Source organism: Athene noctua, chromosome 2, assembly GCF_965140245.1.
Source record: "Athene noctua chromosome 2, bAthNoc1.hap1.1, whole genome shotgun sequence".
Classification (NCBI taxonomy): Eukaryota; Metazoa; Chordata; class Aves; order Strigiformes; family Strigidae; genus Athene; species Athene noctua.
Window position 1 is genome coordinate 108,077,644 of NC_134038.1, and position 12,202 is coordinate 108,089,845.

The following is a 12,202-nucleotide window of genomic DNA, read 5'->3' on the forward strand; positions in this document are numbered from 1 at the left end:
GAAAGGAAAGCAAATTAAAATGATGGAGACTTAAGAATACATGTGGAGGTAAAGACTGAACTGCAACAGTTCATGCTGAAACTGCTCACGCAGAGGTAAAGTGTGTTGAAACTTTCACTGCCAAGAGAAGGAATTATATGTGTCTTTTTAGACTTCTTTCTGTAACCAAGGTACTTGACTGAAATGAGGGAAATCTAGCCTAGATGTGCTGAAGCTGAGTGCTGTGTAGCATGTATGCACACGTTCACCTGAGAAACAAAAGGAATGGGAAACTAGTAAAATTTCCATTTGAGTTATGCTAGGGAATGGAAAGGATGCAGAAGGGAGGCTGTTAGCAAAATTGCAGCTGAGAGAAAATGGGAGTTCATGAAAAAGAATAGCATAATGAAGAGTTTGTTTTTTCTATAGAAAATGTGAGTTAAAATGGTCCGGAGTCAGTAGTTTTCAGGTTGCGTTTTGTAAAACATTTAATTACTTTATAAATATATCTTACGCCTTGAGCAAGTGATTGCATGTATGTTCACAGAAGTTTCCATCCTCACTCTGTGCTACCTTAATGAGCAGTCCTGAAGCTGTGCAGTACTTGTACATGAGCCCAAGATATAAATCACAGAATGTGTAGAATTACCAGATTACAGCTTGCTAGAGTAGAAAGTTCAAGGAATTAAAGAGTGCATTTTCTTCAAGTAGAATGAAATTCACTCAGATGCATACAGATCTTTCTAGAAGAAATTAAGTATAGTTGAGCTTTTCAGTAGTTCTTAAGTGAGTGCAAATAAGTCTGTGACATTTCTATTTTAAATGCAGTATTAAAGACTAGTAAGTTCTGTATGTGTTTTTATGTGCTGTTTTTATTTTGAGTGCTAATACGGTTAACATAAGTAGGAAATTCTTTTAAAGAAAGAAAATCAGCATTGAAGACTTGGATATTTTTGAATATCCTTACGCTGTCAGGCTAGCGCTTTTAGAGCTGTGGTTTAGGACTGTGCGGGTTGGCTGGATTTGATCGAGTTACACCGAGCATCTTGTCTAGATTCAGAAATGATAAGTAAGTTGGGGGAAAGTACATGCAACAGTGAGCCTCAGTTTCTAAATTGGTGAAATTAAATGTTCAGAAATGACAAAATTACCTGTTTTAGAAAAGGAAGTCTGACAACACACTGCTTAAACTCCTCTGCTATTTAATTAAAGTTCTTTTGGCATTATTCTGCCTGCCAGGTTAGAATAGTTTAAATTCTGTTGAGCTGCTGTTCAAATTGTCACTTACCTGCTTTATCTTTTGTATGTTTTATTAATGATTTATTACATCACAGGTGACTTCTGATGTGGCCCAGTCAGTTCATGTGTTGGGACCCTTTCCTTCAAAAAGGGAAAAAGAAAATTGCACAATAACTTTAATAGTTACCATTAGACACTAGTGTAAAATGGCTTGGATGTACTTCCCTTCTGTCTTTAGTGTTCAGTAGAGTTGTTACATGAAAACTGGTGATAAAGAGTTCATAGGAAGGAAAAGAATGGAGAAAGCTTCTGCTGGTTTAACACGAAATCAGTGTTTGTTCTGTGTTGCTCCTGGCATATTCTCGAAGTTGATGAGACAAGCGAACATCCTTTTAATTAGTAGTCTTGATTCTTTAAATGCTAACATGTTATAAATAAGAGAAAGCAAGGAAGAGTATTTTATAAAGTAATTGGAAATGCAGTTCTGAAGTTTTGTTCAGAGTAATTGTGTGATTTAAAATTTATTATTATTTTGTTGTATTAGAAAAAAGTGAAATCAGTGCTTCACTTAGTATTTTACCAAATTATGTGACTTGATTATGCTTGGCAAATGAAGTGTCATGTCACTACTTCATAGGATTGAAAGAAACACTAAACTGAGCATGGGTTTGAATAAACAGGGTTTTTCAGTGTGGACTTCTGTTCTGTTAGGGGGAGAAAAAGCCCAAAAACTTCTTTAAAGTATTGAGTTCATTTTAAACCTTCTACTCAATAGCAGCTGCTTGTCCAAGTGTGACTCTAATACTGGTAATGAATGGTCCATTCTGTCTCTGAAGTTTCAATACAGCATTTTTCAATAATAACTTGTATTTACTGAAACTATTGTACATTTGTTTTTCTTAAAATACAACAGCTTTTTAGTGCAGCACAAAGATGTATTCTAAGATGTAATATCTATTACAGTGGGTATATTGGCCTGTCTGCAGCTTGGATGCTAAGCCAGATGTGTCATTGGGAGCACACAATGTTCAGCCTCATTAAATTCTTACTAATTTTTTCTTGCCTCCTCAGCAGCAGGCAGCTCACCAACACCTTCCAGACAGTTTTTTCTTTAGGGGCCAGAGTGTAGGGAGAGGGAAAGTTTTTTTGTTTTCTTCTGAATAAATTCAAATTTCAGTTTCTGTTCTTCAGTTAGCACCTTGACTCAATTTGTGTATTTTCTGGGCATGCTTCTGAATATAAGGGGTTTTTTTTCTGGGTTAGTTTGTTACCTGAGTTTTGAAGTGTTTTCAGATACAGATTTCATCTGTAGGCTTCAAAGAGGGATCCAGAAAGAGAAAGGTGAGAGAAGCTAGATGCAAGCTAGCTTTTTCTTACCTTTGCTTTTCGTCGTGGTGGCTGAGGGAGCTCTGACAAGTCTATCGGCACTTTGCCATTTCAATTACAACCCACTTCCACTAGAGTCATCTTTGCTTTTGTTTCACAGTTAGATCCAAATAGGGCAGATGGCTCATGTTCAACAAGATGAAGCATGAATGAGGAAAGGGTTTTTTATACTTGTTGGATTAGAGGAGGAGGTCTTGATCCACGCTCAACAGGGAAAAAGACAGAATTAGAAGGAGGTTTATTCTGGGGGAGCAGCTGCCCCCGCTGCTTTCCCTGTAACAGGAATGAAGCCAGAAAGGTCAAGTCCTTGAATTTCCACCTCATTTATCCTAACCACTACAAAAATTAGGTCTCCTTCTCCCTACTTTTTTTTTCTGCACAATGCTGTCATCTCCAAGGTGATGCTGGAAAGCTGTTTTGATGGCCTATTGTCATGTCTCCAACACTCTTGTCTGCTTCAAGAAACTCTATTTATAACACAGTGGAGGAAGAAGGATCTTCTCTGTCCCATGTGAATATAATTCACCAGAGTGAGAAAAATGGCTTATAGGGAGCATGTTTTTGAGGTCAGAAGTAGTATGTCCTTCATGCAAGAGACCTAGAGGAGCAGCATGAGCATAGACACTCTGATGGAGAGACTGTTAACAGCATGCTTTCCAAATAGACATAGAAGCTAGTCTTGCTTTTCAGTGTGGAGAAAGATAATTGAGATTAATGTAAATAATAGTACTCTGTCTCCTGCTTAACCTTTACTGATCAGGACAAGAAACTTCCTAGTGTTTGGTTCTGTTGGTTAACACCAGCATTGTGGTAAGGCAGGTCTATTTAAAAAACAACACCCCCCCCTTTGCATAGCTATGTTTGGTTCCTCTCTCCCTGCCTACTCATTTTGACCTTCTTTGCATCCCAAAAATTCTTCTATATTAAGAGACAAAGCTTGATATTCCAAGTCAATGAAAGAGTCAGATAGTAACTATATTATTGTTTTTAAATAACCTATTGTGCTTGTATAAGCTTTGTGTTAAGAAATGAATATGATAAATCCATTCTTTCGATCAGCTGCTTCTCTAAGGGGTTTATTCTTGAAAATGAAACAGCTTATCTTTGAATACAGATTGTTCTCAAAAAAGGCAAAATAGTGTGATCTGTCATTTGATGCTCATTGATCCCATACGTGACCGTAGACAGCATTAATGAAAGGACTCAGTACTGAAAATTTGTGTCTCAAACTAAAATTATGTAGCTAAGTGAAAAGGTAGGATTTGTCATTTCATCTGTATATATTAAGCCATGAGAAAAAAAGTGCTTTCAGTGTCTGGACAAATCAGTTCCTGGGTTATCTTAGTGATACAATGGGGAAGTTTTGGCATTCTAAGAACTACTTTGTCCTGTTACTAGCATCAGGAGCTTGTGGAAAGACTTCAACAAATGCAGTCATCTGTCATCTAGTTCAAATGATACTGTTATGACCTACTTCCCTTCCTGTTCCACAGCATCAGGAAATGAGGCAGGACGTTTTGAAAAAGTTTCTCACAGCATTTGCCTGTTCATGAACACTTATGCTTTACCAGCAGATTCTTGCCATTTATCTTTCTGCTTGTTCTTCCATTTGTCATCATTACCATTTTGATTTTTGCATAGGTACTTTTAGGGTTGCTCTTAGGAAATTCACTTTTTTTTCTTGTTTTTTTAAAAGAATTTCTGCAAGAAAAAGAAAGCAAACAGTAATGCCAGTCCTTTTGCAACTTAGATTCTGTATTCCCATGAAAGTTGGGTTTAACAGTAATACTGTGGAGTACAGCTCTTGCTTCACAGAATCACAGAATCAACTAGGTTGGAAGGGACCTTGAAGATCATCTGTCCAACCGTTATACCTAGCACTGACAGTTCCCAACTGCACCACATCTCTCTGCACTATGTCAGCCCAACTCTTAAACACCTCCAGGGATGGGGACTCCACCACCTCCCTGGGCAGCCCATTCCAACGCCTAACAACCCCTTCTGGAAAGAAATGCTTCCTAATATCCAGTCTAAACCTTTCCTGGTGCAACTTGAGGCCATTCCCTCTTGTCCTATCGCTTGTTCCTTGGTTAAAGAGACTCATCCCCAGCTCTCTGCAACCTCCTTTCAGGGAGCTGTAGAGGGCGATGAGGTCTCCCCTCAGCCTCCTCTTCTCCAGACTAAACACCCCCAGTTCCCTCAGCCGCTCCCCGTACGACCTGTGCTCCAGACCCTGCACCAGCTTCGTTGCCCTTCTCTGGACACGCTCGAGTCATTCAATGTCCTTTTTGTAGTGAGGGGCCCAAAACTGAACACAGGAATCGAGGGGCGGCCTCACCAGTGCCGAGTCCAGGGGTCAGATCCCTTCGCTGTCCCTGCTGGCCACGCTATTGCTGACACAAGCCAGGATACCATTGGCAAGAGTTTGTCAGAATAGAAAGCAAGTTACATCACAGTGTCTCTTGAAGTCTGTGGGAAAACTTGATGTGATACACAGCTATATTTGTGTCCACAAGTAAACTAATCTTGTACCCGAACAGTGAATATGCCTCTCTACCTCTCACGCACTGTTGTCATCTCTTGACAGAAGAGGAGCTCCAGTTGTATTTTATTCTCTCTACTAATGAATGCAAAAAAAGCCATTCAAAACAAAACACGGGTTTGCAATCTTTGCTCTGCCTGCGTAACCATATTCTTGATAACAATTTGATCACAGGCCAGCTAATCCAACTGCCACCTACTCAAATTCACTCCTTTCTCAAATGGCCCATGAACTTCAGATGATGTTCCAGTAACAAGACATTAATGTGCTGAATTATATTTCTTTTTGCCATTATCTTGAGGAAAATTTGGATTCTTACCAGTTTTTGTGTTTGATTTTATACAAATCAGATGCTTTTTACTACCGCAAACTTCTTGATAGTTCATAGTAGTTGCTGCTCTCTAGCTTACTTCATCAGCTTCTCTGAATTTTGGTCAAACTTCAGTAAAAATTTATGCTGTTGTAGCAGTAAAAAAAGGACTTTAAAAATAATACTGAATTATTTTTTTCAGTAATGTGCCAACATTATGTTAGACTCCAAAACAAGGGAGCACAAGACTTTTTCAGCTGAAAGAGGATGTTCTAACGTTGAAAACGGCTCTTTCAATAGATAGTCAATTTGCTTGTCATGAGAGCCTGTGTTATCTAAGTAATTAAAGAATAAAATCATCTACCTAAGCAACATCTGTGCTATAAAGGTTGGCTTTTTTCTTTTATGTACAGTGCCCACCAGAAAACAAATACTTTTTTTTTGTCAGTTTAGAAAGATAAGAAAATACAGTGCCTACTTTCGAAAATGCATTACATATTGAGTTGGCAAACCTGGGACCATCCTTCTCCATTTGGAAGCTGTAAATGGAATTGTCTTTGTGTGTGTATGTTGGGTCCCAGGATGAGAAGAAAAGGTCAAGCTGACCAAGACTGTCTTGCTTTCTCCTAAGTACAATACAAAAGTGAGACCATGGGAAGAGCACTGATACCATTGCCTTTTTCTGGGTGAAGAAAGCGGGACTCCTTGGACTAGTTTATCATCATTGTGTCCTTCTCGGACATTTTGCTGTTGCCTAAGTGAAAATGCTGTTTTTCCTGGGGCAGTTGTTTCAAATGAAGTCAACTTCAAGGAGTGGGAATTCCTGCCCTGCTATCAGGGTCTGGCTGAGCTTCTTGTCGCTGCAGTGAAAATAGACTAATATACCCAATAGTATATCTTAAGGCTGAAAAAGTTACAGTAAATACATGTACTTTCTTATTATCATCACTTATTAATCATAGCATGGGTTTTACCAGTCCAGTCTTCTAAAAACCATAAATGCCAATACACTAACCAACCATTTCAGCGACTAAAATGCAAGATCCTGTTTTTATTTCTTTTTACCCTGGTTTCTTGAATACTTCGAACTTTTGGTTTAAAATGTTTGAGTGCTACGTTTACTGCTTCAGACCTTTGTTCTACCCTTAAAAGCCATTACCCTTACAGTGATTTTTTTTTCTTTTTCCCCAGGGTGACCAGATGCAGGTCATGCCTATACCAAGTGTATGTATTTTTATCCCTTTTTCTTTTAATAATTTTCATAACTTTTGCTTTGATTCATCTTATGTTGCAGTCTAACAGGTCTGTTTTGTGTTGCATGTTAACAAAAGGATTTTATGTTCTGTCTGTAATGTTATATACTCAGAGATGAATTGAACTGCACGTGTTGTACAGGAACTAAAAGAAGAGTTTGGGTTTTATATGGTTTTCATTTTGCATCTCAGTTAAATTCATTTCTCAATTTCTATCATTTTGAAAATGCATGAAGGAGTCTGAAAGTATTTTAATAGAGACAAAAGGTGACTCATCATCATTATGTGACACACAGATAAAAAAACCTTTTCCTCTAATTTTTCCCTATATTCTAGTTGAAAAAAAAAGAGTTAAAAACTGCGTAATTTGTTTGAAACAAGCCACTTCAGGAAAACAAAGAGTACACTGACCACAGCTGCATTACTGCACTCGTTTGAGATGATGCACTCAGTATCAGCTGCTGTTTTATGGGCCTTAATATTTCTGCTTATCTTCCCTGGATTAAATTTAGAATGCCGTTTGGCATCAGAACTAGTTTTCAAAACTAAATAAAAACAAAGAAAAAAAAGTTCTTCAAACTGGAGCTTTTAATTAAATTAAGTTTAACCTTTTTTGGTCCAAAAAAAGTGCTCTTTTTTTTGAAAAAAAACCCTTCTTCTTTTGTGTGTGGATGAAGACTTAGGCTTTTCAAAACTGGAAACAATTTTTTGAGCTCTTTTGCTGTTTATAATACTTTATTATTGCAGAGTTTTCCAGGAAATAGCAGAGCTGATGTGTGGAGTTACTCACACAGCCCTCTTTCTTGAGATATTTCGTAGCCTCTGAAGACTCTGAATATTCCCCAAGATACAATTTTTTTCCTCTTTCCCTTCCTTCTCATGTAACCCAACATTACAAGACCTCCTATAAGAAACCTGTCCATGCTGCAGTGCAGCAGTGTCAGGAGACTGCCATAACTCTGTGGATCATTTCCCTCCTTCACCATTTTTTCTTGGATTTAAGAACTGTTAGAAATTATTGCTTTCCTATTATTTCTAATATGAAATTAGTTCTAATATGGCTCATGCACATGTTTGCATGTATGTGTGTATACACACACATGTACATGCATGTAATTGTATATATGCAAGACTGGGAATAGAAAAATTTGGGAAAATAACGATTTCTAAATTATTTTTCCGTTTACATACTTACTAGGTTCTGTTTCATGGCTGTAGTGGTAAAACATGTTATGGCTGTGCTCTGACCTGGAGTAAAATTTTGCCTTAGAGTGAGTGTAGGTATTAATGAAATAAGAATTCAAATGGAACAAAAATTTGAAACAACAAATGAGTGCAGCTTTGTCAGATATGAACATGCTAGAACACTTTTTTTGCGATGTTAAAGCAGTGTTCTGGTAGATTTGGGTAGTGGTAGGAAAATGAACGATAACAAGGGGTTTATTTTTTTCTTTTTTTTTTCTACCTGGTGCAACAGTAATCTTGCTGACCTATATTCCCAGCACTTTAATAAGGCAATAAAATTAACTTCTCTTTGCAGTCATGATGTAGAGTTCTCACTGAACAGGTGACTCTAAGCATACTCATTCCTCTCCCTTGCCATCTGATGCCTTCTTTCAGCAGGACATGCAAGTGTTGTCAAGCAACCATCGCCTTCAGGCAGTTGTGTGACATTTACTACCGAATATCAGAGTGGTTCTGGCTGTCAAACAGAAGCCAGTGAACATTAGTACGTAATAATCTAAATAAAGACAGAAGTGATATGTGTATGGAGAATGTGATAGGAACAAAGATACAACATTATATGAGAAAAATGCCTAAAATTAAAACAGTTCTTTTTGCCTGTCTTAAAAGGGCTGTTTGTCCTGAGCACTGGAGCTCAGAGGTTCACTCTGAGACAACTCTTAACTGTGTGTTTAAGACCCATTAATGTAGAATTTTTTGATGCTCTGCTACATAGGGTCATGGATGAGAAATAGGCTGTTTGAACTGTATGTTTTGTACATGCAAGGAGAAAAATCTTCTAAACAGGCACAGAGAGAGCTTGGTCACAGTTAAGTTGGATGTTTATTTTTATAGGGCTCATTGCAAATGTAATCACTTCGAGTGTTTAGAGAATTCCTTAGTGACTCTGAAAAGAGCACTGCCCACTCCCCACTCATTAAACTTCCAAGTTGAAGCCTTCAGTCAAAATATGAGCTTTATTTGAGCTTTATCATGCATGTATAAAATCTGGCAGTCTGTTGAGGTCACCTGTTTGAAAACTTCCATTGCTTTATGTACATATGTGCAAATCAGTGAAGTATACCTTCTGCTCAGTCAGATTTTTCCTGTATTGCACTTAATTTAAAGATTAGAATTAATATGAATTTTCACTTGGTTATTGATAGAGATAACTGCTAAGCAAGGAATGTTCCAGCTTCAAGTTAGGTTCTCAGAAAACAGAAACAGTGTGACTTTGGGTTTTTTTAAAGATGAACTTTATCCTGTTTGTATCTCATATTCTGAAACTTTCCAGATAAGGCATAGATTAAACAGCAGTGTAATTGATTTTTTCCTAATACAGCAAAATGTTTTATTTACAACTGAAATAAACGCACACGAAATTAGAAAAAAAGCAGTATCAGCTGACACACTGTGATAGACCTGACTTAAAAAATACATTGAATGTAGCTCAGGATGCCTGCGCTTTCATGGATTTTTCTCAGCTTAGATTGGAAAAGGAGTGTGGTAGAGAAATCAAAGTAGACCCATAGCAACTGCAGCACTCATTTTCATTCTTTTGAATGAAAAGGTAGATGCAAATACAAAACCATATTCATGTACCTTTTAAATTGAGTTGAAGTGTCCATTTCTTTTTTTCAATTTAAAATCCTGGTATTAAGGAGTGGTACCAAAATTAGTCCTCAGAATCCCTGCAGAAGTTAAATCTTATCACTGGGTTATTGCTTTTTCTTTTGTCATCTACATTTAGAGACATTCATGTTACAGTTTTTTCTAGAAGAAATTTCGTGAACTGCCAGTTTTATAACAGGAGCTAGCATCTTTTGGCAGCTGTGTTTTAAGTGGGAATAATTTGTCTTCTATTAGAGTATTTCTATGCATAACTGCTGGATGAAGCTGTTAGCTGTGTAGAGTGCAACCAAAAGTGTGAATTGAAGGGAACACGAACAGCAAATTGATGTGCTGCACTTAGTCTAGACAACATTTCCAGTATACAAAGGAAGGGCTTATTAATTCTGATACTTGTCTCTCTGGGAAATAGGGGCCTACAGGGAAGAAAAGTTATGATTGATTTATACAGTACATTTCTGAAAGGTTTGTGTTGACCAGCTGTTTATGCTTCAACCAGAAGTCCTGTTTTCTTGCCACCACCACCCCCTTTTTTTTTTTTTTTTCTTAGGGAATATACTATTTCCACGGGACTGAAGCAGTGCAGCAGTCGTTTCACTACAAGGTCTGTTAAGCTGATCAGCCATGAGACCTGGCTGGAATGCATAAATCCCAAACAGTGACTAGTTTAAAAGCTTTAACTTGTATACAATTTATGTCTTGTTGGAATTGAAGACCAAGCTAGGACTTACAGTACTGAGATACCACATGTTATTTTTTTGCTGAGTTCTGTAGAAGTCTGCAGTCTTCCAGAGAGTATTACATAGTAAATATGAGTTGCTGTTAGCCATAATTAAATACTCTTAATCATCTTGGATATCTCTAAAGCTACTATATTTAAAAAAAGAAATTATCAAAGATCCATAACTATTTGCTATTAACTGTGGTGGAAATCTGGTAATTAGAACTCTTCTTGGATATGTCTCCATTAGTGAGGAAATTAAAATACAATACTGAGTAATGCTTGTTTGTTTCTGCCTAAAAGCTTTGCTGCTCTTAGCACATGGAAATTGCTTTAGATCAGAAAGCTTGATCAGCAAAACGAATGGACTGATACCCTACATACAAATCCTTTAAGTTCCTAAATCCTCAAAAATGTCTTCCTTGCTCCAAAATCCTACACCAAATGTTAAGCAGTCTTGCAACTTGCAGTGCCTTCATCTTTGGAATAGTTTACTTATCCCTGTTAGGTTATCAGGGGGCAAATGTGTTTTCAAAGTTGAGGGCAACAGAGATACAGGTTTGGAAAATTTATTTCTTCTGATCTTCAAATGTGCTAACTTGTTGACCCAGTGTCTTTGAAAACAGGATCAGATTGAATTCAAGGCACCAAAGCTTGTAGGAAGGTTGGTGTGCCCAGTGGGAGACTTTCCCCAGGATAAACCTGGAGGTGAAGTCTTCTTAGATAAAGTAAGGTCAATAAATACACATTATCTCTTAAGGCAGTATTGAAAAGGGAGAGTGAAACTAGCAGTAACCAGTATTTCTGTCTAGATACCACAGGTCAGCTTGTTCTTCTCCCAGCCACTGCTTTTGAGAAAGCAGAGCTGTAGGTGGATGAGGATGATGGGCACGGCCTGTCCATCACTGTGCAGTTAAGGAATTCAGATTTTCAGAGTTGAAGGTTCTCACATTTTGTAGTCCTTTGTGTATGTCCATCCTTTTCTTGATGACAGGCATACTAGTTTCCACATAAAACCAAATATATCTGTGATAAGACAATGCTTATATTTTTCATATTTTTCTATGAAAAAACAGCTATTTTCATATATAATTTCCACATATAGAGATATTTTCAGTTTGCAAAATAATTCCATAGCAGAAGAAATTGCTGTCTTTTAACTTCTTTTGCAGATTAACGTAGTCAAAAATTCAGACTAAGTACTAACAGTCTTAAGAGTACAAAAATGAACTGAACTATTCTTTAAAAAAAATGCTTAAGGTTTCTTGGCATGTTCCTATATTTTTCTCTTGAAAGACAATAAATCAGTATCAGAACATGGGTTCTGAAGATTGTCTTTAAATGGATTTGATTTTTCTTTCAGTAAGCTTTTAGTCTATTTAAGTAACAAGTCTGGATCCTTCTTACTATGAAAAATTGAGGTGAAGTCTCTAAATACCTTTTAGATTTTGAAATAGGAGTGAGAAACTGAAGTTCTTTAGATATGGTCCTAGTTGCAAACAAGCAGAGGTAGAATTCAAGTAGTTGTTGAAGTAGTGTATACATGGGAATGTCTATAACCTAGAAAAGGTGTCCTATAAATTTTGGCCTTGTTAGGTTACTGTGATGGATGGATACTTTACAGGTATTAAGCAGAAGTTGTTTTTTCTTGAAGGTCATCATTAGATGTGTACTAAGGGAAAATACATTGAGACAAATGGCTTGGAAGCAGACAGCTTTGATTTTGGTAGCTGAAGAAACTGTTGCTGATGTTAATTGTAAGGAACTAAATCAGTTTCAGTGAGCACTCCTAAAAATCCCCCAATAACTTGTGCTTTAGCTAAAGACACTTTTATTTAAGTCCAGAATCTCATTTGTTAATTACTTCTTTTAAACAAGAACTTACTAGGCATCATTGACCAGTACGTATCAAGACAATG

At 37.1% G+C, this 12,202-nt stretch overlaps 1 protein-coding gene across 4 annotated transcripts in view; it reads left to right on the plus strand.

Annotated features, from left to right (window-relative positions):
* The window catches only part of CTDSPL (CTD small phosphatase like), an 86,140-nt gene that overhangs the window by 49,203 nt on the left and 24,735 nt on the right, over positions 1-12,202 (plus strand). For 2 of the 4 annotated variants that reach the window (XM_074899842.1, XM_074899844.1), the window contains exon 3: positions 6,648-6,680. The exons of 1 other annotated variant lie outside the window; for it this stretch is intronic. In XM_074899842.1, coding sequence (XP_074755943.1) covers positions 6,648-6,680 — 33 coding nt within the window. Of the gene's footprint in view, positions 1-6,647; positions 6,681-10,112; positions 10,167-12,202 lie in introns of all 4 variants that reach the window. One more of the 4 variants, XM_074899841.1, reaches the window with a different exon arrangement.